This window comes from Cucumis melo, chromosome 12 (genome assembly GCF_025177605.1).
Source record: "Cucumis melo cultivar AY chromosome 12, USDA_Cmelo_AY_1.0, whole genome shotgun sequence".
In the NCBI taxonomy this organism is placed as follows: Eukaryota; Viridiplantae; Streptophyta; class Magnoliopsida; order Cucurbitales; family Cucurbitaceae; genus Cucumis; species Cucumis melo.
Window position 1 is genome coordinate 26,771,807 of NC_066868.1, and position 27,296 is coordinate 26,799,102.

Consider the following 27,296-nt stretch of genomic DNA (forward strand, 5'->3'; position numbering starts at 1 on the left):
ATTAGCGAAATAATGAAATTGATTTAAAAAATTTGTTAAAGAATGTAAGATTTGGTTTAAGATTTGTGAAGATTTGAAAGAACGTATAAGTTGATAAATTTTAGCTTTTTAACTAAATTTCGATGTTTGGCCTTACTTGAGATAGATTAAAGATATTGATAGAATAATTTTTCAAAAGAATGCTAGTTTTATATAATAAAAATTTGTATTATTTTCCACCATTTCCTTAGTGTGTAAGGATAGATATCTTGGTGTAGATATATTTAGAATTAGGAAAAGTAATTCATTACTTTTGTTTGCGGTTAATTCAATGTGGAACATCGAAAAATTAATTGATTTTGGAATTCAAACTTTTTTAATAACGATTTTGGAATTCAATAGAGTTTTGCATGTGTGGCCAACTTTGAGCATGCATGATGTAACACCCCAAAGATTTTAGATAATGTGTATTACCATAAAAACTTCTTTCCCTTTTCCAATCAAATAATATATATATATATATATATATATATATATATATATATATATATATATATATATATATATATATATATCTTAAATTTAATGCATATTTGATAGGTTATGAAAAAAAAAAATTAAATACAAAGGGAGAGATTCAAGAAAACATAGTTTTATTTTAAGTTGTGAAGATTAGAAATTTTAATTCTAAGTTAAACAATTATTTGAAAGGATACTATATTTATAAATCATAAAAAATAGCTTATTAAATATTATTTGAGATTAAACTATCATTTGATTTATTTTTTAATATATTTTATATAAAATATTTTCTATGATAATTATTTTTTAATTTATATAATTTAGAATGTATATATTTCTTTAAAGTAATTGAGTTTATAACTCGAGGACATATTGTAATTAATTTTTTTTTTATCTTTATTTAATATAATTTTAAATTTTATAGTTTGAAATAATAATTTAAATATAATAAAAACATAAAAAAGAAAGTTGTTTCTAGAATTTGTGATTAGATAAATTTGTGCTATTTATCAAAATGTTTGCTAAAACTCACTAAACATGAAAGGAATTTTGGATTAGCAACAAAATAATCTTTAGTTGATATTAAATCATTATTAAGACATGGATAAACATAGTTTCAATAACTAACTAAGAGGTCATGAGTTGAATTTACGATATCTCTTATCTAGTAACTAATTTTCCAATATCTTAGAGTCAAACAAATTGTCACGTAAGTTAAGTTAGTTGAAGTGCGCGTAGACTGACCCACGCATTTACGGAATAAAAAAAATTAAAACACCAATATTGACATAATTAGAGTATTTTTAGGAAATATTATTCTTAGGAAATATTATATTATTCTTGTATATTCTTTCCTTTAGTGTGTTTTAATATGGTTATATATAGGGCTGTAATCTGTCATTATTATCAATGAATCATTAATGAAATATTGATATTTCATACAATCTAACAACCAATATTTATAATATAGAATAGAAAATTAAATTTATAGTACAAGTAATTTTATATTATTTGAGTTGTATTCGTAATTCTTCCTACTATTGTCATAAACAAAATTTAAATAAGAATAGTTCGCTAAATCTTTTGTCGTAGAAATTGTATATTTTCGTCGAAGTCTAACTATGATGGTTTTGAGCTTATGGGACTTTTTTCTTTTCTATATTTTCAAGGCTTATTTTTGCAATGTGAATATCAAACTCATGCAAATGTACCGCCACGTCATGGCGGCGGGTTGGAAAACGATGCATCTAAGATAAGGAGAGAAAATAGTGAGCAATTTCGACTCTCGCTCGCTCTCCTATAAATACAAAAACTTTCCCAATCAAATTAAGCATCCAAACAAAACAAAGTCCACATTCAAAAGAAAAATGACGAAGAATTTCGGAATATTCTATTTTATTTTCATTCTCCTTGCCTCAACCGAGCTCCGCTTCTCCACAGCCGACGCTTCACCGGAGGCCGTCCTCGACATCGACGGCAAGAAGCTCCGAGCCGGCGTCAACTACTACATCCTCCCTGTTTTCCGCGGCAGAGGCGGCGGCCTAACTCTAGGCAACCTCCAATCGGAGATATGTCCAGTCAACGTCGTTCAAGAACAATTCGAATTAATGAACGGATTTCCAACAACATTCCATCCTGTAAACCCTAAAAAAGGAGTGGTTCGAGTTTCAACCGATTTGAATGTGCAATTCGATGCGAGTACGATCTGCGTGACATCGACGGTGTGGAAATTGGACAAATTCGACGAATCGACGGGACAATGGTTCGTGACGATCGGCGGAAGCAGGGGAAATCCGGGAGTGGAGACGGTGGATAATTGGTTCAAAATTGAGAAGCACGGTAAGGATTACAAATTGGTGTTCTGTCCGACTGTTTGTAATTTCTGTAAAGTTATGTGTAGAGATATTGGAATCTTCTTCAAGAATGGAAAAAGGGCTTTGGCTTTGAGCGATACGCCATTCCCTGTTATGTTCAAGAAAGTTTAATTGAAGAAAATTCAAAAATTAAAGTGAATGAGTTTATGAAGTAATTTGTGTTTAATTCATGTATAAGAGTTTTATCATAATTAAATAAAAGATATGGTTATTGTTTGTTTATTATTATTAGAAGAATAAAATACTTTATTTGATTATTTTCGTGTAAGCTGTTTTCACCTCAGTTTCTCAAAATCAAAGTACGTCTTCTTTTCGTACTTATTACTATTATTATTATTGCTTTCTCTAAATATAAAAAGTCAAACTTTTAGGTTGGATTTGTATTCACTGAATATGAGTTTACTCAAAGATCGAAAATAAAATTGCGTATAGGTAATAAATGAATGTTAAATTGAAATGATATTGTATTAAAGTAATGAGATTTGGGGTCTATTTCGAAGTGAAATCTACTGGTTGTTGGCATTACTTTTATTATATTATTATAGTTGTTGTTATTATTGTTGTTACAGTTATTGTTATTATAAAGCTAGACAAATCTTGTAAGTTATGCTCAGTTGTAAAGATAATACTATTAGTAATTGTGATATATATATATATTTTTAATTCTATGTAAACAATGATCAATTAAATTAATTTTGCGATTCTAACCCATTCGATTGATCCATCAATAAAATCTTTTTATGATTTCATTATGGATCGATAAACATGACTTTAATGTTGAATAAATTTCTATATTAATTAGTATATATATATTTCAATATTAATTAGTATTTATATATATCTCCTATGAATTTGAGGTTGAAATTCTTAACTACCTAATTAAAACTTGTTTGTTATAAGATAATTATCTAAAAAATTTAATTTTTAAATTAAAAATTTATTTTATTTCTAATTATTCGATAGTATTAGTGAAAAACTATTAGACCATCTAAATCCAAATGATTGAAAGTATTTTTTGCTTCGTTTTGAAAATGACAAAAACAATTCTTTAACTCTTTCTAATGCATGGCCACAAACCATAGATCTTTAAGAAAGCATATTTCAGAATGATCCCACAAATGTGAGGAAAATATTAGAAAGAAGTAATACACAATCAACTTTGTTAAATTCAAGATTAGTTAAATACATATATGATTATGAAAGTTTCTACGATCTATTTGTGGATCTAACGTAAATATATATAGACTCGATAATGTACTTTTTAGCTACTAAAAATAAACTGGCCATTTTTGTAAGTTAGAAGCTCTAGGAAAATATCGATATAAATGTATATATTAAAGACTAAAGATATATATTCATCAACAAACGAATTGGTTTGTTAGTGCATCTTCACCCAATCATATATCTTTATCAAAAGAAAAATGTTTTAAACCTCGTGAGGGTTGGAGCATGCATTTACCACTGGACTAACTTGAGAGAGTTCAAGTTCGGAGGCTCATGCTAAATTTGCCAGTGATTAACCAACGGATAAGATGTAAAATTAAAAGAAAATAACAAAAATAAGTAATGATTTCGAGTAAAATACAATTTGAGAGCAAATAAAATATTTTACATATTTCAATCAAGCCCAATTAGATACACAGGGATGTGGGGAAACTAAACTTAAACAACAGTCATAAGATATAGCAACACACCCATTAGAAACACTCAAAGATGTATGTGAAATACCTATCAAATTCCTAAGTTCAAAAAGCACTCACTCTTATGAATGGGAAGCAAAAGCAACACCTTCTTTGGCCAGAATTGGTTAGTTTCATGATATATCTGTGGACTGTTGCATTGATCTGTTAGCCATGGAAATGGCCTTCTGAAGATTTGTAAATGCCTTTTCATATCTCAAAAATCCCATAAACCAGAAATCAAAGTTGTCATCCGTCACCACTTCGATGTACTTTTTTGTTGGATCATTGACATTCTCACTTTGATTGGCTTTTCTGATCTTCTTTAATGGTATCAAAACCTGTAGAAAATCACACACCACTGTCATTTTCATCTTTAAAAGATATGAATGGCATGTTTGGAAGTGATTTTGAATGACTAGGATCCCTTTCGTCATGCATTTCATTTTTTAGTGATTTTGGGCCTAACAAGAGTAAACATGCCCTTACAAGAGTAAACATGCCCTAATAGGTTGGGAAAAGTGCTAGTTTAGTGCTAGAGAGATCCTTCTCAGCTTTTTGAAAGTTAAAACTCTTTTTCTTTTTTGCTTTCAATACAAAGAAAGATTGTGGAGTTTTAAATTACTCTCAAGAAAGAACTTTATTTAAATACACCTTTATGTAAGGAGGGCCAAAGTCATCAGACTGCAAAGCAGGGGTCTTAATATACCCCTTTAATTTGGAAGTATTATATATCTTAAAAGGTTAGCTTGTAATATTTTGCATCTCATGGAAGTTTTGAATCGCATGATGTTTAAACTTTCACAGATTATATAGTTCGAAATTACAATCTTGGTCCTAGACCCCAAGCCTTTATCAAAATTCTCGATAAGAACTAAGCACATATGATAGTTACATCATAGCTTTCACCTAGACACTTTTCAGCTAGTTCAATCACTTTCTCCCAACGAAAAGTTGGTGATCTTTTATATAAAAAGACCAGCCAAAATTTTCAGCATCTGTATGTGTATCTTCCTTTCCCCACCTAAAATCTTTGACTTCCATTTTCTGAAACCAGAACTTTATGTTATATATGAGGTCAAATCAAATCAAACTCGACTTGTGTGCAATCTTCTACGTGTCTAACAGAAGAAATGTTTTTCATCTTTCTGACCCTGAGTGGGATGCTTAAGTGCAAAAAGATTACCTTATAAGGTGTTTTGAGCAATTCTCCAGTTGGTGAAGAGAAAGTGATACTTTGCTCACTGCAGAAAGCAACCTTCTCTGTAGATATGAAAAGAAGCCCAGCAATGGGCCCTGCACTTGTTGATAAGTAGCATTGAGAGGCCTTCAAAAGCTGCTCTCCTTCTACAATTCCAAAAACCTGTTTGAATATGTTCTTTCTGCCACCTTGTCGTATAATTTTTGCTCCTAATCTCAATTTACCTTTAGCAGTTACCAAGAATTTAGGCCCCAACTTAACTACAGATTTCACACAAACACAAGATTACCCTCATTCCATCATATCATATTGTGATAAATTTCAGATGGCATTTCCACAAACAGGTAGTGTTCAATAAATTTTTACAGCAAAAACTATCGATCCTTACCATGCTCGTATACCCGAAATACAAATCCACCTCGTTTCCTGATAAATTGTTTCTTATGCCCCGATTTTGAATTATCGTTACCTGCAAAAAATGACTACCCCATCAATCTTAGACGAACAAAACGGCGGAGATCGAGAGAAGAATGATTATTACCGGAAGAAGAAGGAGAGCCATCGGAATAAAGAGGACTGTGGATTGAGCTGACAGGTTCAGAAAAAGACGAGTTCCTATCCGGCGTTTTGTCGAAAGATTTCATCGTAGGGCTTCGAACGACGAAAGCTACGAAATTCTGGCCAGTGGCCGGAATCGTCTTCCGACAGAAGAACGATCAACCAGACAAAGAGTTTGAAAATCAATCTGTAATTTATAAAATCAACTCTGCCTTAGAATTGTAACTTCCATCGAAAGAAACGGGAGAATTTGTGAGTCGGGAAATTCTATTTTCTGGAAAGAGAAAATTGGAACAAGATCGTCGAACAAGTGGAGTTAGAATAATAAGGCGGTAGCAGAAAGTTCCCAAACAACTTCATCAACTTTGAATAACATTTTCTTTTATTGTTTTGTGATAAAAGAAAATTCATCTTGAAGTTGATAGATCCAAATTTGCATTCGTATAGGAGAAGATTAATGGAAGAAAATAGTGCAGAAGCAAGACGACAAGGAACGAGTGGGTCACCCGGGAAACTATTTAATATATACATTAATACTAAGTTTGACATTTCAAAATATTGATAAATTAATTGATTAGTTATTTTGACCTTAACACATCGAGTGAGACAAACTATCAATTTTTTTTTTCTTACAAATATAATAAAACAAGATAATGAACAAACGTTGAAAATGATAAATTTAACCGTTAAAATTTCATATTCCATAAACTGATATGAAATTGAATGCAAAGTTTATATTTGCTGTAATTTATAAATATTTTAGTTTTTACTATTATTATATTTGATAAGTATTTGTTTCGTTTTAATATATTTAAAAATAGTTTTATATTTAGTCTAAAAAGAAGAGAAAATATATTATCTTTATGATTAAATCCATATTTTTCTAAAAATTACAATTGAGGATTTAGAGGAATTTTTTTTATATATTTATAAAAGTTGCGAGTTTAAATTGAAGTATAAGATTTAAATTGATATATTAATGGAAGTTTAGAAACTAAATTGATATATTTATTAATAAATCGTTTAAATTGATGTAACCTTTATAGATTTACATTTGCCTTATATTTTTTAAACACCCAAAATAAGCCTACTAATTATATTATATTTAAATAAATGATATTTTATTTTTTATTTTTATATTTAAGGATTGTTTTTTAGCTATACTAGAGACATCAATCAATCCCTGATGTTGATATCAAAGTTATGCCAACAAAAGTTTGACTCAATCGATATTTGTACGTACTCATGTGTACTTAGAACCAAAAGGTCACATGTTTAAATTTTCCATACTTAATAAGTTTGATAAAGATCAAACTTCTAAATATGCGAAAGTATGCGTAGATGAACATGATTTGACATCCTTTAATATATCTAATTTTTATTTTTTAAAAATACTGAATTAATGTGTGAAGTAGGATACTCCAACGGCTTATTATTGCATGTATTTTTCAGTAAAGCTTTTGTGAAAACACATTCACATATTGTAGGAAAATTGTTACTTATTTAATCAATTTTAGTAAAAATTAATTTCATGAAATTAAATTAATTTATATTTTCTAAATTATTTGACTAAAATTAATATGAGAATTTAAAATATATATATATAAAAAAAAGGGGGAAAACCTTACTACGCGCTCTCCTCCCTTTTATTTTTGTTTGATTTTTCCATCACCGATCATTATAGTCAAGCCCTACGCGACTTTGATTTCTTTCTCTGCTCTCGCATCGCCCTCGCAGCGGTAGGTTCGCGCCGATTGTTTCTTCTCTCTTATCCTTCCGCCGTCGCGGTCGCCGGTCGGCGGCACATCCTCACCACCACTTTTCCTTATTCTCATTATTCCGTTGATGGTTGTTTCTTACTTGTGTGAGCAATAATTGGTTTGCAGGAAGATTTTTGAAGTTTCACTCATGGATCCTCAACCCGAACCAGTCAGCTACATCTGTGGAGGTATAACTGTTGGGTGTTTACTGATTTCGGGATTGAATATCTCCCGTTGATTATTTAGGTTCTTTCGTTATGTTATCGGATGCATCTTTTAACACGTGTTAAGTTACTTTGATTAATTAAGACTGTGGGAATTTAAAAGTTTCTTGGTTTGAGTCTACATTTAGAATACTTGCTCTAAATGTACTCCTTTACGACTATGTTTGGGAATTGAGAGATGTAAAATTTGTGTAGATTGTGGAATGGAGAACACTCTGAAGCAGGGTGATGTTATACAGTGCCGGGAGTGTGGTTATCGTATTCTCTACAAGAAGCGCACCCGTCGCAGTAAGATATTTCTTCTGATTTTGTTTGTTGTTATTATTATTGTTTTGAACATGAATATGTCGTCTGTAAATATGAACTTTCTGTTAAAGATGTTTGGAATTTTGAATCTCATCCAATAAGTTACGATTGATTATAAATTTTATATGGAACAAGAAACATAGATTAGCTATTTGGTATGAGTAGATATTGAAGAAGTGTAACACGTGTGGGTCAAACTCTGCGACTGGTGGCTTTGGTTGGTTTTGCATCTAGGCATGGTTGGGAGGTTTTAAAATGGTTATCATCGTTTTATCATCTTCGAAGATCACTCCAAAACATGTTTTGCTCAACCAAAATCAATTTGACTGTATGAAAGTCACATTTAAAAGAATTAAATCGAAAGGTAAATTGATTTTGAACTATAAAGACTTGTTTTGGAGCGCTCTTGAGCTCACCAAAAGTGACTTTAACTCTATCAAAATCATTTTCGTGTGTCGAGAACACTATATCCACTTCACTACTTCACATGAGTTGAATGATCGGCTATGTTTTCTCTACTTTTTTTCTGTTTTAAAATCATTTTATCACTCTATAACAACCATGCTCAATGCTGTTTTCTTCCCGGTCAAATCTTATTTACCTTCTTTTAGTTCATTTAAAGATTCGAGTAATGGGTAATCTAAAACAACTATTTTATTGACTTAGTTTGTTTTGAAGTTTAGAGCTTGCACATATATCCAACTGTTGATTGGCAGGATGGTTGTAGTTTGGGCAATATACTGTCACAACATGATGTAATTCAGCAGAATCTATTATACTTGACCTATGGCGACAATTGACTGGAAAATTTGTTTCTTGGGGTATCCTTGTGATCGTTTATGACTTGGAATGCTCTCTTACTACAAGTCTTGAGATCAAATTTAGATTCTCTCTTTATGGATGTTAGAGTCTATTCTTGTAGTTTAGTTTTTTCAATGTTTTTGTTGTATGGGTCAATTTGCATTACTTTCTGTGTCCTTGATATTTATTTGTTTCTTTCCAAATTTGAACTCTAATCCAATTCTTGCCTATTACTGCAGTTGTTCAGTACGAGGCCCGCTGAAATGCTTATTCTTGCGATGGGCTTCTAATATCATGTATATTTTGTAAGTTTCTTTTAGGAAAACAAAAACGATACTCGATATGGACTAAGGACTTGCTGTAGTACAAAACATGTTGATAATGCTGCTTAAATATTTTTCGTTTCAAATTTCATTATCCTCTTGTGCTAACTCCATATCCAACTGATAATATGAATGAATGGTTTATCACTTGATAGACTGGATGGTTCAGTTTTGCATTTCCATATCAGCATTTGATTCATATTCCAACTGATATTGTACTTGTTTTTCTCTGCGCCTCTGGATTTTGCCATGAAAAATGATAAAACACATACAGAAAATCAGTCCCTTTCTTCCTGTTCTATCTGGAATCCCTCCCTCTTAGCATAGTGTGGAGTAGGTTTCTCTTTTCTTATTATTAAATTTCTTTTTCACAGTGAAAAACATACGAAAAAAATTATTTAAATTGGTTCAAGAGTTTGAACACCTCCTAAATACAAGGATGTCTTTAGATTTTTAATTGAAAATTTTTATGATATATTGATGATGCTTTAATTTTAAGCATATTTTTCTTTAAATTTTTAGAACCTTTTAATATGGTGCAATCTAGAGCAATCAATTCCTTTTTTTTTCTTCTTTAAATTCAATAAGCTTAATCCTTTTCCTTATTATTTTAAAACTTTCACCAAATAATAATAAACTTAAATTTATAATAAATATACTTTTTTTTATAAATTGTTTTTCTTAAATAGTGAATTATTTAGAGACGTCCATCATATTCCAAAGTTATCGTTCTAATTGTCAAAATCATCATTTCCACACCTTTCAACAAAATAGTAAACAAAAAAAGCATGAGTCCGAGTTTGTTTGCTATTGTATATAGGAATTTCTCCTTGCGACAAAGGTAAGTTAATGATTAAAAAACCAAATTTCAATATTGTATCAAATATCTAAAATTTATGGAATTTTAATAAATATGTTAAATTTTCTAAGTAGTATTGGTTTTGTTATAATTTAAATTTAATGTTTTGATATCGAAATTTGGTATAAACTTTGAGTTTGTAATTTTTTTCGGAAGATAATCAAATAAATGTCTTGTAAAATAAAGAAACCGATGTGGTATTTTACCACCACAAACTCAAATCAGTAGTCATTTAGAAAGTGTAGAAGATAGAGTTTTATTTTAGCATACCTCAAATTTTATGAGTCCCATAATTATATTTTTCATAACAATTATTTGATAATTAACTTCTTGAATAATTAATCAAATTGTCACTAACTAGTGTGAATCGTTAAATTTATTTTACTAAAGTACAACATTTCTTCAAGCTCTATGAACATTCCTAAATACTTTATGTATCATGAGCTTTAGGGTCGGTCTACATATTTAATGATCATGACTTAATGGCTGACCTTATGGGTCAGTTTTTACACATAACCGAATGAGCTCATGTCTTTACCGTCCTCTCGTTTTTATTTCATTTTAGTCTTCAAATTTCAAAATGATATAATTTACCTAATGAGATTTGAGTTCTATTCAATTTAGTCCTTATATTTTCAAGATTTATCTCAAATTTTCACCAAATACCTATTTTTTGGTATTTGATATTAATATCTATTAATTAATTAAACTTTTTTTTTAATCAAGTTTTACTACATTTTCGTCACCAATAAAGTATTTTAAATTGATCAATATGGTCACTGGCGAAATATGAGCATTTAATAAAAAATTGAAATTAAGATGTAAATGTTGAAATCTAAGAACCGAAACAAAACTTAAATGGGTAAAATTATATCATTTGAAAATAAAAATCTAAAACAAATATATATTCCAAACTTAAAAAAAAAAAAAAAAGGAACATCTTGGAACATTGAAACTAAATCAGTTTTCATTTCAAATTGAAGTCAAAATATATTATTGGAATATTTTATCATATTTATAACAAATATTTTCGAATGTTTTGACATTTAAAATAAAATTTCAATATAAAGTACAATACGAAGTATTTACTTAATGGAGAGTGACTGTGATAAAATGAAGAAGCTCAATCATCAAATACAAACCAAAATATACTTACTTCTATCAGCCGCAGCTCCTTTTAAGCAAGCCACTAGCAAAATTCCGATGGAAAGAAAAAGATAAACGCTATTATCCACTTGAAGGACAGGCTTTCATCTTGTAATTCCTTCGATTCTCTCCCGCCAATGGAAATGGGTCAGTTTCCTTCTACTTCTCTTAGCTAATCGATCACTCACTTACTTTCAATTCGCCAGCTCTGATTTGTGTGTAGTGAAATGGCTTGATTATCCAATTTTCGCGCTCCTTTTATAGAAAAGTAACTAGAAGTCGTTGTATGCTTTTTTCCCTAAAAGAGTCAATATATAATCTATTCTATCTTAATCTGTTACACTTTGTTTCTCTATTTTGAGTTAGAGATGACAGGGTAGGAAACGTTTCTAATTTTGGCAAATAGTTGATTATTGTAGATTTTGTATGTTACCCTGTAATCTGAATCTTGTGGCTATATTTGGGTGAAGATTGTGTCTAAATTGGTATAGTTCTTAAATTGAGATTTTTCAATTTTTCTTTGATATTTGTGGGTCTAGTCAAATTTAGTACTAGCCTTCCTCAATGGTTCTAATTGGGTGATTAATTTCAAAGGAGCCGTACCGTGTATATGTTCTTCTTTTTCTTCATCTTGGTTCCATAATGTTTCATTGAAGTTTAGGTTGTTGAACGAGTTTCTTTTGATTGGTAAGTTTTGTGTGCTACAGCTTTTTGTTGTATTGAATGGGGAAACCATTTCAGGAAAAGGTTGTTTTTTATATCTGGGTTTTCTCTCTTAATGCATGTACCTTATGTCTATTCTTTGGGTTTCTGGCTATTCGTTTGTTTTAATAAACAACATTCTCCTGGAGAAAAATGGCTTTAATATTCTCTTCATCAAAACTCTGTTTGTTTCTTCCTTCAATAAGTCTGAGATTTCTGATTTTTCTACATTAGCGCTGTTTGTTTTGCTAGAATCTGCCTGCATGTATTTGGTGGTCACATAAGAATTGTTTTATTTAAGGTTCTAATTTCATGGTATCATGATCAACTTCAAGGGTTTAATTTTGTTGGAAGCTAACTTTGGGTGGGCAAAGCCTCCCCAAGAATTGTTGAGGCAAGTCATGAGCAAAATTATTCAACGAGTGGATATTATGGTTGTAGTCAAAAGATGACACCCATTTCAATTGGATTAGATATCCTGAACTATTATTTAACAAAGATTCTTGTTGTCTCAATTTTTTTTTTTTAATTTACTTTTACTCAATAAGGAAGTTGTCCTTATTTTAAGCCAATCTTTCTTTCATCTTTTTCTTTTGGCACCATCCCAAATTAGATTTTGATTCTCATATTTTAATGATTTGTTGATATTACATTTATTAGTATTGTTTGGATCTAATGAATGACATCATGTCAAAGCATTGTCTTTAAGACAACATGAAAACTTTGACGAAAATTTAAGAAAATATTTCTTCAGGTTTCTTTTTTTTTTTAAACTTCATATCTATTTGTGGGTGTATTGTACTTATGTGCCATAATGTCAAAATAAAAATCAGTTTATTATTTCAGGCTCTCAATACATATTCCATTATTCCTTTTCTGGAGTTTTGAACCTTACTTTGTTAACAACCTTACCGGTTGCCCTTGGAAATATACCACTAGAATTCTTATCGTTTGAACCATGTTGATGACTGACAGAAAACAATGCAGTGTGCTCTTGTAAGAAGTAGTGATTTTCAGAAAGTTTTAGACAAAGGAAAGGAGTCGTTAGATTTGAGACTCGAGAAAAACAGTTGTTCCAGGGGAATAAGTAAGGTACATAATTAAGAAAATTTTATTCTATTTGATTTTGGTTTGGTTTGAATAAAATTGTGTTTGCATATTATATTTAAACATTATCTTTCATTTCTTTCAGGATTTTGAAGTTTCTTCTTTTGCATGGAGGAATTTTTTTGATTACAGGTAATGTTTTAGTCATACAATTGTTGAGCTATGGCTTTGTTCTGTCTCTTTATTTCAACGAGAAGAAATTATTGATTATTATTTCTTTACCTAATTTCTTTACCTGGTTTCCTTTTTTCAGATGTGCCGTCATTAGGTTTCTTACACTCGAATCTGATGGACTATGGAGAATTGTTGCACTTCCTCCACAATACTTAGATAGCTTGAACGTGAGCTGCCTGCCTCAAATGAATCAGTTTACAGCTGGGAGAAAATTGGTGCAGAAAGGCTCTGCCTCCAATGGTACATATTCATTTAATTCACTCAGATGTAGAAGCTTGCTGGAGTCCAATAAAAAGTTACTGGATAGTAAAGCAATTAAGTCACCAAATAAATCCTCTGGCAAGCTCCTTTGTACAAGTTCATGCTCCGCCTCTGCTTTGATGTCAAGTGACTCTATTGCAACCTCTGACATTCCCATTGATGGAGCTAAAATGCAGAGATATGGGAAGAAAAATCCGAGAAAGAAGGCAAAAAAGAAAGAACTAGAATATAAGAAGATATCTTCTGAGTTTGTCTCTGCTGAAACAGAAGTATCACTCCAGGATTCTGCCCGTGCAAGTTTTTTGTCTGAAGCATGTGGCAGTAATGATTCAGATTTTAGAAATAGAACTGTTTTATGCTCGATTGCACCAGAAACTTTTCTGCCAGATTTTGAACGAGATTCTGAGATTCAGCCACTTGGAACCGTGGATTCAGTATCATCTGAAATTGTTGACGGGCATTCATCTAAGGTTTCATCTTCTGCAATAAAGAATTTTAGTGGGTATCATAAAGTTTGTGGATCTGAAAACCAGGCCCTAACCAACGCACCTGGTTGTTTCCATGTCGATGTGGGACTAAATTCAAGAGAGAGTTTATTGGCTGGCAGCTGCAATGATTTTTGCTCTACGGATTCTTTGGATAATAACTCCTGTGATTCTAAGTGGGTTAGTTTAAACAGTAACTGTGATGATTTGAACTTAAAATTAAATGAAAAGAAAGGTTTTGGAGTTGATCTGTTGGAAGAACGAAGTTCACCTTATAGAGAGAACTGTTCTCAGAACTCAGCAAGAGATGAAGTACATTTGAACACTGAAGTGGAGAAAGGTATTCAGGGATGTACTGTTAGTGAAACTTGTTCAGTTTTACCTGGAAAGAAAACTAAACAAAATAAAAAATTGACCGGGAGTTCAAGGATGAATAGATATGGTGGTTTGGGGAGTTCACAAAGACGTACGGGGAAGGAAAACAGACATACTGTCTGGCAAAAGGTTCAAAGAAGCAATAGTGGTGGATGTTCTGAACAGTTGGACCAAGTTAGTCCTATCAGCAAACAGTTTAAAGGCATTTGTAATCCTGTTGCTGGTGTGCAAATGCCAAAGGTCAAGGATAAAAAAACAGGGAACAGAAAACAGCTGAAAGAAAAATGTTCCAGGAGGTTGAAAAGAAAAAATACTTCAGGACAAGAGAAGATCTATCGTCCTACAAGGAATAGTTGTGGTAGTAATACAAGTTCAATGGTTCACAAACCACCAAATGAAAGGTTGGATATTCGATCTATGGGCTTTGACATAAGAAGATCAAGTGGCAATCCAAGATCTCGTTTTCAAAATGATACTACTGATAAATGCATGAATTCTGAAGCAGTTGAAGGTAAACAAGTCCATCCAGATGAATTGTTCTCAAACAAACTTATCTACGATGGTTTGAGCAGTCAAAAAGTAGAGAACGACTCTAGCTCATTGCCAAAGTCATGCAACTCCTCAAATCAGTCAAATCCAGTAGAGGTTAAGTCTCCTGTTTACCTTCCTCATCTTTTCTTTCAAAAAGTAGAGAACGACTCTAGCTCATTACCAAAGTCATGCAACTCCTCGAATCTTTCAAATCCAGTAGAGGTTAAGTCTCCTGTTTACCTTCCTCATCTTTTCTTTCAAAAAGTAGAGAACGACTCTAGCTCATTGCCAAAGTCATGCAACTCCTCAAATCTGTCAAATACAGTAGAGGTTAAGTCTCCTGTTTACCTTCCTCATCTTTTCTTTCAAGCAACAAAAGGAAGTTCCCTGGCTGAACGCAGCAAGCATGAAACCCAATCTAGATCACCTCTTCAGAACTGGTTGCCAAGTGGAGCAGAAGGTTCTAGATCGACCACCTTGGCCAGACCTGATTTTTCATCTCTGAGAGATGCAAATACGCAGCCTGCTGAGTTTGGCACTTCGGAAAAATCAATTAAAGAAAGAGTCAATTGCAGCTTATTAAATCCTGTTTCTGATGTACTTGAGGGGATCCAGCATTATAGAGATAGGGATCATGGTTCTTTAGAACATGAATGTGAGGTGCAGAAGATTTATGGCTTTGATACAACCACACTACAGAATCAAAAGTGTGAGTTCGATGTGGATGAACATTTTAATTGCAAATCCTCATGTGAAGATGTGTCTAGAATGGAACAAGCAGTTAATAATGCATGTAAGGCGCAATTGGCATCTGAAGCTATTCAAATGGAAACTGGTTGTCCAATTGCAGAGTTCGAAAGATTCCTTCATTTATCCTCCCCTGTTATCGACCAGAGACCCAAGTTAAGAAGCAGTGAAATTTGCCCAAGAAATCTGCCAGGTGATGTGATACCATGTAGCAATGAGACTACAAACATTTCTTTGGCTTGCCTGTGGCAATGGTATGAAAAACATGGCAGCTATGGCTTAGAAATAAAAGCCAAGAGTCATGAAAATTCAAATGGATTTGGGGTGGTTAACTCTGCATTCCGTGCATATTTTGTTCCATTTCTTTCTGCTATTCAACTATTTAAAAGCCGTAAAACTCATGTGGGAACAACTACTGGTCCTTTGGGATTTGATTCATGTGTAAGTGATATAAAAGTGAAGGAGCCCTCTACTTGTCATCTTCCAATATTTTCACTCCTTTTTCCTGAGCCCAGTACTGATGATACAAGCGTTCTGCGGGTTTGTAATCGATTTCATAGTTCAGAGCAAGATTTAGCTTCTGAAAAGAGGAAATCTTCAAAACAATCAGCGAGCCTACAGTTATCTGGAGAATCAGAACTTATTTTTGAATATTTTGAAGGGGAACAACCTCAACTGAGAAGGCCATTATTTGATAAGTAATTGCTCCTACTCTTTTTTGGAAATTACTAGTGTGATTTGTTACTTATATATTTTCGAACTCGGATCTTTTCTTATCATACCTCAACTTATTATTACTATAGTTATTATTTTTCATCAGACAAACTTATAGGAAACTACAAGTGGGAGAGATGATGTCCAAATTTTTTTCCTTTTGCTTTTCCTATGTGTGTGTGGGGAGCAAGGTATAGGATACTAAATATAACAAATTAGTATCATCTCGGTTTTCTTCCTAAAACAGTAAAACCTACTTTTCTCCTAAACATCCTTTAATGTCTTCGTAGAAAATCTTTTAAAGAGTACCATTTATTGCACAAGACAAGGAAATCTTTGCTTTCTCTTGTAATGTATACCACAAAGTAGTTGTGGCAATCCAGCAAACGTATCATCCGGTAAATGCTAGCTCAAACCCAACTTTTGAACTTTATTTGGAAAAGATGAATAAATGACAGCCCCCGAGGAATCATTTGGTCGGGGTCAGGACTTTAGATGGGTTTATAGCTTAGGTTCTAGGTTTAAGAATTGGAGTGCAAACTTCAATGGAAAATTTTGTTTTTGGAAAATTTCTTGTCATGATAGTTGGGTTTGATGATTTGACACACAACCACTTTAGAAGTTGGCCGAAGTACCAAGTAGGCAATTAGTATTGAATTTACTAGATTTACCCAAAGTATCCAATCTTCAAAACACAGAATTACCTTGAGGACTTAGCCACTCAGCTAACAAGTCTCCAAAATTTCTAGCTATGAGCTTATTTTCTCTTATTAAATCTTGCTCTGTCTAGTATAGTCTAAATTGGAGGTTTCACCCTGCCTCGGACTTGTTCCAACAATGGTTTATTCATCTCTTATTAGTGTTGCCTAGATAGCAGTTTTCCCTAGAAGAAATTTCCTCATTCCCTTCTCTAAATTTTCTTGTTGAAAACAAATACCTTTGGCTTCACTGAATCCTTTGTGCTTCGTAAATGATCTTCTGGCATTAGTAAACATGATATAATAACCACTTATAACTTCTCCATCTACCCTTATTATCAACTAAATGAACTCTGTAACATATCTCTAAAACACTGAAAGTATATATATAGTCCTCTTGTCAACCTCACAGAGTTTGACTGTTGAAGGAAAAAAATGGTTGACAATGCCCCTTCCTTCTTAACACCACAAACATTTCAGTACAAAATCTTCAAAATTTAACAACCGATCAGACTCTTGTGAAATTTATGAGAAAACATTTTCTAGTCATTATGAACTTCGGTTGGGCACTGGCAGCTATTTATGTTTTTATTCACGATCCTGTGATTGCCTTTTCTCCTTAATCAATAGCTTTTTGATATTATGCTGGTTTTAGGGAATGCTTGCATTTCAAATTCTGCATTGTAGTTACTGAATACAAGGATCAACAAATTGCTCGATATGTTGGTTATCTTAGAAAGCTTTGACAAGGCTTTACACATCATTTTTTATTGCTAATTGAAAACTGCTTTGAAATTGATCTCAGTTCTGTTGTTTAATCAGGATACATCAGCTAGTCGAGGGAGATGGATGCCTGCAAGGAAAAATATATGGTGATCCGACTATGCTCAATTCCATTACTTTGGATGATCTGCATGCTGGATCATGGTTGGTTGTGACAAACATTTTACAAGAGTTTGCATTAGTTCTATAGTCTACTAGAACTAAATCATATATGACCAAATTCCATTACATATGTATGTCATTTGCACAGCACCTCTAAAGACAAAAAAAGTGATTTAATTGTTTTTGGCATTTCAGGTATTCGGTGGCATGGTATCCCATTTATAGGATACCGGATGGCAACCTTCGAGCTGCATTTTTGACTTACCATTCGCTAGGACATTTTGTTTCTAGAACTTCCCAAGATACAAATTCTTGCTTAGTCTGTCCAGTCGTGGGTCTTCAAAGCTACAATGCACAGGTAAAGTTTTTCTAATTACTGCTTTTAATTCCATTTTCAACAGACTTTAACGTTTTGAATGGCTGTGCATTTTGTTTAGATACTGGTAAAGGAAATGTTGGTGATATATAATTAAAATTTGCCTTCAACCACCAGCTTAAGTTTTTGGGTGAATTGGTAGTTTAATATGGTATCAGAGCAGGTAGTCCAGGGAGGTTCTGTGTTCAAGCCCCTGCATTGTCGTTTCCTCCCCAATTAAAATTAATTTCCACTTGTTGGGTCTTTCAAATATTTCAAGCCCACAAGTGAAGATTGTATTTGCCTTTTCTCTCTTTATAAATTGTGTTAATTGATCAGTACCTTATTTGGGCTGATTATGTATTGATGGAAATGCCTAGGGTTTTTACCATTCAACTTAATGAATTGCTGGATTAGGGCTTCTCTTTCCTGACATAACTAATAATGGCAAGTGGTTGATTACAAGATGTCTAGACAAGTCATTGATTTTCTCCCTCCTCAAATCTAGTGAAAAGGGAAATGTTTGAGTTGAAAAGGCCTAGCTTCTTCAAAGGGGGACGAAGAAAACCTCCTTAGATTCAGCATATTTGTCAATCCATCAAGTTTCAATGGTCAACCATAAGCGTGATTTTTGTTTTACATCGATAAATTGCTATTACTGCTTCTGCACATCCTACGAAGTGTCTAAAATTGTTGCATTGCATAAGGATGATGTGTATCTTTCATAAACGTTCTCTTTGTGACATTACATGAACAGAATGAATGCTGGTTCGAACCTAGAGAAAGTACGTCCACGTTTACCTCCGACTTAAATCCTCCTAGAGTCCTCCAGGAGCGCCTGAGGACCCTGGAAGAGACTGCATCTCTCATGGCCAGAGCTGTTGTTAAGAAAGGAAATCTGAATTCCGGAAACACACATCCAGATTACGAGTTCTTCCTCTCACGGCGATTCTAGTTACGTAACCAGAGGTTTCATGCTTAGAACTTATCAAGGAAATTCTTTCCTTTTTGTTAATACTTTTGAGAATTTTGTTTAGGTTAGGACCATAATCTCAAGTAGGAGCTGATCTTAGTCTGTAATGTATTTACATATGGTTTTTTTTTTTCCTTTTTTGTTCCCTTTCTATCTTTCTATGCCTACTCTTTCAGGCAGTGAAACTTTCATTTGTATATATTGATTTGTACACAAATTACTTCTCATGTAAAAATGAATCATCCTGATTTTTAGAGACTGTAAGCATTTTCTTTTTTATATTCAGTCTCAAAATTGCTTCTGTTGATAACACAAGAAAGATATTTAGTTGCTGACAAAGCAAAGCGTATGTAAACAGAGATATATGATGAATCCATTTGAAGTTTAATGCTATGGATATTTCCATAATGAAGCCATTGACTTTTAACTTTTTTTTTTTTAATGATTCTACTATATGTATTAATCCAATCATTTATTTTACATTAAATGTTTGGTTCTAAAATTAATCCACTGCTAGATCATCTATACCAAAATTAGCCGACAAATTTGTTTCCATTTATTCTTAATTTCCATTTAATGCTGATTAATAAATATAGTTGAAAGTTAAATTCGTTGTTTTTCTCATTGGATATCTCATAGGTTAAAAAAAAAAAGAACATTTTCTAGTTAAACAATAGTAGAGCAAATAAACCAATTCTCACATTCACATGTGGAAATTGTTTTATTATATTTTCATCTTTTTACCATGTACGAGGCAAAAATTTGAACATTTTACTTTGATTTTTTTTTCAATTATTGGAGTTTGATTTTGACTCATAATTGAATATTGAATTTAGTATAGTTTAATTCTAAATTAAGCAATCAATGGGCCTATTTGATCGGTTTATTATGTTCAAATTTGATTTGATTTCATTTATTATTCATAATTATGGAAATGGATCGTCTAACTTGTTTCTTATTTTAGATTTTTGTCATGAGGTCAATTCAAAGTTTTATATAAACACGCCGGCGGATTTAGTACAGATCTAGAGGCTCGAGCCTTTCTCAACTTTATCGTTTTTATATAATATATATAAAGAAATTTTTTTAATTTTTAATATTTGTAGATAGTTTAATGGTTAATTTGTTTGTTAGCCTATTTTTAATCTAAATTCGGATTTTATGTATGTAATTTATTATAATGCACCTTCAATAATTTTTCTGGATCCGTCACTTGCATAAACCTTTCATTTTCAAGATAAAAATCATGTTAATTAATAATTATCATTAGCTTGTTTTTACACTAAGATTTTAATTTATTTTATATATGAGAAACAAAGAGAATAGTTTTGGTCGACGTGGAATTTAATCAGAAAAAAATGATGGGATTGTCTCCTAGAACATTGACAGCGTGGTTGGTTACATCAGGATGCGGAGAGGATCCATTGGATGACAGCAATATGGGGACTCACTTGCCCGGCTTCCCATTTTTCAGCAGATTATATTTAATTATTGCCAACACTCAACCATCCCCAATTATTGATCCACATGTCATCTCTTCTTTAAAACAAGTATCAATGTGACGCGCAATGAAACAACCTCCGACTTCAAAGTGGATCGCATGTCGAATCTGTCGATGTGTTGAGTGTTTAATTAAATATGTCTCGCCTTTGATTTTTCTTAAAATTGTTTTATGTCTTAATCTCTTGGATTTTTTATTTTTTCTTTTTTATTTTACAACGACTTGATTATTTGAGTTAACACGTGTACTATCTAAACTCATCTATACCTTAATTAATCAAAGTAATTATGTGTCAGAATTTACTATATTTTGGTATAAAATTTAGGAGGTTAAATTTTAGGTCTATTACTATCATTGGTATCTCTTTAATGTTATAACCATAAATTTTATTTTCTTTTCTACCTGAATTATTACCTGAATTATGTGGTTTAGTTTGTCGTTGAGATTAAGAAACAGTTACATATTTGGGAAGTGAATTAGTTAGTCATTTGTTAAATGAGAAAATGGTTAATATTTTTCTTTACATTTTTGGAATGGAAAATATGGAACGTACAAATACTATATCAAAATTAGAGGGGTAAAGTTCCTAATTTTAATATATTCAAAATTATTTTTTTTCCTTTAAAAGGTATTATTAGTGAGAGTTTATAAAATTTAGATAACATATTATACTGAATTATGAAAGATAAATTTTAAGGACATCTAACACTCTCAAACTCTTACTTGTTTTTGTAAAATTAATTTTAAAAAAAATATAACCAAATATCTCCACCTAATCTTCATTTTTAAAAGCAAATAAATAAATAAATAAATAAATAATAATAATAATAATAATAATAATAATAATAATAATAATAATAATAATACAAATTGTTCTAAAAGAAAAATAAAACTAAAAAACATAGACGAACAACCACCCTTTGACAAATCATTCATATGATAAAATATTATTAGGATTAGGAATCAAATAATTGCTTTGCACAATACAAAAAAGAAAAAAAAAATCTTTATCGGTTAGAAGATCACCAACACTCTAACGATTGAGTCATTAATAGTTTGAAGAAAGTTAGAGATAAGAAAATTCAGAGTGTTTTTAAAATAACTCAAATGTCGCAACCCTCTTTGTTATAGAGAAAATATTTCGTAATAATCATTCACTAGTTAACTTCTCAGATCGTTAATCAAACCATTGTTCAGTGTTATGAATTATGAGATTTTTTTCACTATTGGGCACATACACATGTAAAATGTTTAACACTTGGACATAATCTTTGTCATCATAGAGTTAGTTTCCTCAAACTTTATGAATGTCATCCCTATGAGTTGGTCTCTATAGTTAGGGATTATTTTTCTTTGATGATCGACTCTTTCAGTCGTCCTTCATGAAGTCTATAGAGTCAATATTTATGGTTTTCTTTACTTCTATAACAACCACTAGGAGTCGGCCTTCATGATTCTTGTTGATCTTATAATGAGAATTATTGATATTTTTAGCTCTTATATTTGAATTAATGAGTCGTCCATTCAACCAAAGTAAACATTTGAGACATCCTTCTAGTTAACTACTTAGCCATCATGGATTCAATTTCTATGATGAGAGTCTATCACATATAAAATTGTTATCCATCGCAATTACATTAAAAAAAAACTAAATTTAAAGATGTTCTTAGATATAAAAACTAAAAGTGTAAGATTAGCACAAGACTACTTCGACAATTAATTTTTCTAATTGGAAAATATTTTTAAAAATATATCTTTGAAAATTTATTTTAAATAAAAAAACTTTTAAAGATATTTATAAATGCAACTATACAAATAGAAAAAAAAGAAAAGAAATAACGACCGATACCGAAAATTATGTATTTGAAAATAGCAAACTTTTTCCTAACGTATAATTAGTCTTCAGATTAAATTAATTACTTCATTAAATGATATGATAACTTTAGGAAGAAACAAGAAGGTGGAAGTCAGTAAGAATGGTGAAAGTGAGGAAATTTCCCATTGGCCAAGTTGGCATTGGCAACTCCTATCGCTGTCGGACCTCATGGCTCCTCTCCATATCGCCGACTTCGAAGTCAATCGGAGACTAATTTTGGCTATTCTTTTGTCTTCTCTTCAACAAGTTTTCATCCACGCATCAATTGATAGCAACATCCTCAATCTTTATGCGGTTTCTATGAATTCCACTTCTTTGCTTCAATTCATCACAAATTTCACTTTCCATTTCTCATTCTAACCTCTTAGTCCTCGTTTATCAATACATTATGGAGGAGGAAGGTGTTGATAATCGTGCTGTGAAGCGTTTGGATTCTGAACGTGATCCAAATCAGAAGAACAGGCAGAGATTTGGGAGTAGAAGTGGAGTATTATCGATTGAGGAGTTCTTTGAGGACCAAGAAGTACCTTCATGGAGGAAACAGCTGACGTTTAGGGCTTTTTTTGTTAGTTTTTGGCTGAGCATTTTGTTCAGCTTCATTGTAATGAAGCTCAATCTCACCACTGGTATTATACCTTCGCTCAACGTTTCTGCTGGTCTATTAGGTTTCTTCTTTGTCAAGTCCTGGACGAAATTTTTGGAGAGATCAGGTTTATTGAAGCAGCCTTTCACCAGGCAGGAGAACACGGTCATCCAAACCTGTGTTGTTGCCTCATCTGGCATCGCGTTCAGCGGTTTGTTCCTTAATCATTTTCTTTAACTGGTTGAAGATTCTCATTCTTAATTTGGACTGAAGTATAAGTTCGATTTCAATTTTTCGTTATCGTTTTTTCTTTCAGCTCGTCGATTTGTTGTTTTGTTGTGTGTTCTTGGCGCTGATTTTTGTGGACTTCTGTGAACAGTTCTGTGGCATCATCGTGATTGCCCTGATCTTTTTTGGACGAATGATTGCTGGTTGCTTGTAATTAACTTTACATATCTGTTTATTTTTGTGCGTGTGGCCGTGCTTTCGTTATTAGTTTTTTCTAATGGAAGTAGCTGCAACTTGCATTGACATACAATTAGAAAACTTTTGTTCCAATATAAATATGGTTGTATCTCCTTTGAAAAAGTTATTAGCAGAAAGTCGTCTTATACAATTCATATTATAAAAGTTATGGACCAAGATTGTCCATTTGACCATACCTTGGAAGCTCAGCTACTTGACTGCAGTTTTTCCTTGACCGGTCCATCACCATGATAGGAGGAGTCTGACATCCATTTTTCAATTGAAGAAAAACTTTACTCATTTGCCCAGAAGCCTGTGAAAGTTCTTCATTACTACTTTGATCTAAGGCTATTTGCGTACTAAGCTTTCAAGAAGTGAACTTCTATTTAATACTGAGTACTGTTTCTTGTGTGGGAGAATCTCAGAAGACTATTATTCCATATCATTGGAAATTATTGAATTCCATGGACAAATCTTTAACTAATTCCTGGTTTCTGTTGGGCTAAATTGAATTTTTTGTTTTGGATTATTTCTATTGGCAGGAGGTTTTGGAACTTACTTATTTGGAATGAGTGAACGGATTGCTCATAAAGCATCAGGCAGCAGAGATTTCAAAGATCCATCATTAGGATGGATGATTGGTTTTTTATTTGTTGTTAGCTTTCTTGGTCTCTTCTCAGTTGTACCCTTGCGGAAGGTATGCTGTCATCTTGCTCGTAGCAAATATTTTCAGTTTATTACATCTAAAGCTTCAGAGTTGGTTTTATCCCATAATAAGCTATGAAAATTTTAATGCAACATATATCAATGTGAATAATTGATATACAAACAACTGCCACGTAATGCATGGTGAAGTAGCTTTCAGAGACAATTATATCACACAAGATTCACAAATACCTTTATTTAGGGCTTCTATGAGTGCTCTTTCTGTAAAGTCAGAGGTTCAAACTCCCATGCCCCACATGTATCCTACTCAAAATCTAGGAAAAGAACAGAAATTTATGCTCCATTTAATAAGTTGAAGTTGCAATACATGTGTTGACTTGATAATGTTCATTATTATTTTGAATCTTTGATCACTTTGACTCGGGATTTATTGCAGATCATGATCATAGACTTCAAATTAACTTATCCAAGTGGTACTGCTACTGCTCATTTGATTAATAGTTTCCACACTCCCCGAGGAGCTGCGCTAGCAAAGTAATGTGTTGTTATGTATGATAAATTATAATGATATCCAAATGAAAGCCCTTCTAATATATACTTTCTTTTTGTATAATATTATAGGAAACAGGTGAGATTGCTTGGCAGGTTTTTCTCTGTGAGCTTCTTGTGGGGCTTTTTTCAATGGTTCTTTACATCAGCAGATGGTTGTGGATTTTCACATTTCCCAACATTTGGGCTCAAAGCATATGCAAACAAGTATTACATATATCTAATTCCTCCACTTTGATTTTTCCGTCTTATTCTTCAACTGATTCATGGAACTTGATTTGCTGTATCTTTTTTATATACCTTCTACGTCAAATCACAAAGACTTGGAGTTTTCAAGAATAAAACATTTCGTTTCAATTTCAAGACATTGTAACATGTGGGTTCACTATGATCTTCTGGTTAATTATGTAGGTTTTACTTTGACTTCTCAGCAACATATATTGGAGTAGGGATGATTTGCCCTCACATAATAAATGTTTCGGTGCTTGTTGGAGGAATTATCTCTTGGGGCATAATGTGGCCTCTCATAGAAGAAAAAAAAGGTCAATGGTATAGTGAGAAATTGAGGTCAGATGACCTAAGTGGACTTGAAGGTTATAAGGTAATCTTTCATCTCAAACAAGCTCATTATTTTAAGAAAAAAACTCCCACTTAAAAGGGAACTTATTTTGACATTGATCTTAGGTATTTATAGCAATAGCTATAATTCTTGGTGATGGCTTATACAACTTCTTCAAAGTACTGACTCGGACCCTCTCCGGCTTGTTTGACCAACTTCAACGTAGAAGAGAGACTGAAGATTTCTCCACGGAAAATTCATCAAGGTCTGAGTTATCTTATGATGATGCACGAAGGAAACAACTTTTTCTCAAGGACCAAATACCAATCTGGTTTGCCATTGGAGGCTATGTTGTAATAGCTGTAGTGTCGATAAACACTCTTCCACACATCTTTCCCCAGCTAAAGTGGTATTATATCTTTGTCATTTACATCTTTGCTCCTGTCTTGGCCTTCTGTAATGCATATGGATGTGGACTCACGGATTGGTCTTTGGCATCCACTTACGGAAAGCTTGCCATTTTCACAATCGGCGCATGGGCTGGGCCCTCGCGTGGGGGAATTATTGCTGGTCTATCGGCTTGTGGGGTAATGATGAATATCGTCTCGACAGCCTCAGACCTTACGCAGGATTTCAAGACTGGCTATCTAACTTTAGCTTCACCTCGCTCCATGTTTGTCAGCCAAGTAGTAGGCACAACAATGGGCTGCATTATTTCCCCTTGTGTCTTTTGGCTCTTCTACAAGGCATTTGATGATCTTGGTCTTCCAACTGGTGAATACCCCGCCCCTAATGCCGTTCTCTTTCGCAACATGTCTGTGTTGGGTGTTGAAGGTGCTTCAAGCCTACCAAAGAATTGCCTTACCCTTTGTTATATCTTTTTCGCTACCTCCATTTTGATCAACTTGATTAAAGACTTGATACCAAAAAAGTGGGCAAGGTTCATTCCTTTACCTATGGCAATGGCCATACCATTCTATATAGGGCCATATTTTGCTATTGATATGAGCCTTGGAAGTCTGATATTGTTCGTATGGCAGAAGTTAAACAGAACCAAAGCCGAAGCGTTTGGTCCCGCCGTAGCATCTGGTTTGATATGTGGAGACGGGATATGGACGTTGCCTAATTCAATTTTGGCTTTGGCGGGAGTGAAGGCACCGATTTGCATGAAGTTCCTTTCAAGGTCAACCAACGCAAGAGTAGACAAGTTCCTAGGATCATAGATCTGAAATTTTGATTCTTCTTTGAATTTATCTGTAGCTTTGTGCTAGTTTTAATTACATTTATGGGCTAAATTATCTCAACGCCACTCTTCTTTTGGTTTCTGTATGTTGTAGAAGTGGCTTCTATTTTGGTTTCCTTGAGGGCATAGGAGAGCCAGGTTTTTATTCTGTTCTATGACAACAGGAAATTGTGTAAGATTCTTAGATATTGAGAGAGGGAAAGTTAAATTTTTACTCGACAACAATCAAACTTTGGTATAGTTGTAATATGTATTTAGGATAGATAGAATGGTGAAAATAATGGTTATATTTTGTGCATGTGAAATTTAGTTCTATCGTTTTATCGACGTTATCTTTTAGAACCACTCTTGAAATATAAATGTTTTAAAATGCCATAAAAGAATTGGACTTACTGCGATGGTGTGATGGCGATCTTAAATTTTTTATTTAAAACGATACACAATATTTTAGGTTTCAATTTTCATTTGACATTTCAAATATTTCTTTGTCTAGGTATAGTTTTCAAATATTGCAACTTTTAAGCGATAAGAGATATGTTTTAAACAAATGACAAAGAAATAATGTTCGAAACAAATGAAATATTGGACCCTCTCCGACTTGTTTTGATTTTTTTT

At 32.5% G+C, this 27,296-nt stretch overlaps 5 protein-coding genes across 10 annotated transcripts; 4 read left to right on the top strand and 1 right to left on the bottom strand.

Moving 5' to 3' along the window:
* The first annotated feature begins 1,769 nt into the window (after nucleotides 1-1,769).
* On the top strand, nucleotides 1,770-2,632 carry LOC103482596 (kunitz trypsin inhibitor 5-like). Its single transcript, XM_008438836.3, has one exon. It carries the CDS (start codon nucleotides 1,869-1,871, stop codon nucleotides 2,484-2,486), a length of 618 nt encoding a protein of 205 aa, XP_008437058.1. The 5' UTR covers nucleotides 1,770-1,868; the 3' UTR covers nucleotides 2,487-2,632.
* A 1,283-nt stretch (nucleotides 2,633-3,915) lies between these two features.
* Nucleotides 3,916-6,291, bottom strand: LOC103482572 (GEM-like protein 4). Of its 4 annotated transcripts, none has more exons than XM_008438800.3 (4): nucleotides 5,797-6,291; nucleotides 5,644-5,724; nucleotides 5,241-5,515; nucleotides 3,916-4,395 (listed from the first exon to the last, which is right to left on the bottom strand). In XM_008438800.3, the coding sequence occupies exons 1-4, from the start codon at nucleotides 5,897-5,899 to the stop codon at nucleotides 4,189-4,191; spliced, it is 666 nt and encodes a 221-aa protein (XP_008437022.1). In that variant the 5' UTR covers nucleotides 5,900-6,291; the 3' UTR covers nucleotides 3,916-4,188. The 4 variants fall into 4 exon arrangements, with proteins under 4 accessions (XP_008437022.1, XP_008437030.1, XP_008437047.2 ...); XM_008438808.3 differs by having other exon boundaries at nucleotides 5,241-5,479; nucleotides 5,797-6,227; XM_008438825.3 differs by lacking the exon at nucleotides 3,916-4,395 and adding an exon at nucleotides 4,830-5,101 and having other exon boundaries at nucleotides 5,241-5,479; nucleotides 5,797-6,241.
* A 1,130-nt stretch (nucleotides 6,292-7,421) lies between these two features.
* On the top strand, nucleotides 7,422-9,383 carry LOC103482567 (DNA-directed RNA polymerases II, IV and V subunit 12). 3 transcript variants are annotated; one of them, XM_017047647.2, is made up of 4 exons: nucleotides 7,422-7,552; nucleotides 7,700-7,761; nucleotides 7,993-8,085; nucleotides 9,144-9,383. In XM_017047647.2, the coding sequence occupies exons 2-4, from the start codon at nucleotides 7,722-7,724 to the stop codon at nucleotides 9,164-9,166; spliced, it is 156 nt and encodes a 51-aa protein (XP_016903136.1). In that variant the 5' UTR covers nucleotides 7,422-7,552; nucleotides 7,700-7,721; the 3' UTR covers nucleotides 9,167-9,383. The 3 variants fall into 3 exon arrangements, with proteins under 3 accessions (XP_016903136.1, XP_050936150.1, XP_050936149.1); XM_051080193.1 differs by having other exon boundaries at nucleotides 7,485-7,556; XM_051080192.1 differs by having other exon boundaries at nucleotides 7,499-7,607.
* A 1,822-nt stretch (nucleotides 9,384-11,205) lies between these two features.
* Nucleotides 11,206-19,518, top strand: LOC103482551 (uncharacterized). The gene is made up of 7 exons (XM_008438766.2): nucleotides 11,206-11,379; nucleotides 12,910-13,026; nucleotides 13,127-13,173; nucleotides 13,295-16,312; nucleotides 17,849-17,953; nucleotides 18,107-18,269; nucleotides 19,024-19,518. Exons 2-7 carry the CDS (start codon nucleotides 12,916-12,918, stop codon nucleotides 19,219-19,221), a joined length of 3,642 nt encoding a protein of 1,213 aa, XP_008436988.2. The 5' UTR covers nucleotides 11,206-11,379; nucleotides 12,910-12,915; the 3' UTR covers nucleotides 19,222-19,518.
* Nucleotides 19,519-22,709: 3,191 nt separating this feature from the next.
* On the top strand, nucleotides 22,710-26,979 carry LOC103482541 (probable metal-nicotianamine transporter YSL5). Its single transcript, XM_008438753.3, has 6 exons — nucleotides 22,710-23,410; nucleotides 24,207-24,361; nucleotides 24,767-24,864; nucleotides 24,952-25,086; nucleotides 25,291-25,480; nucleotides 25,564-26,979. Exons 1-6 carry the CDS (start codon nucleotides 23,005-23,007, stop codon nucleotides 26,659-26,661), a joined length of 2,082 nt encoding a protein of 693 aa, XP_008436975.3. The 5' UTR covers nucleotides 22,710-23,004; the 3' UTR covers nucleotides 26,662-26,979.
* The last annotated feature ends 317 nt before the right edge of the window (nucleotides 26,980-27,296 follow it).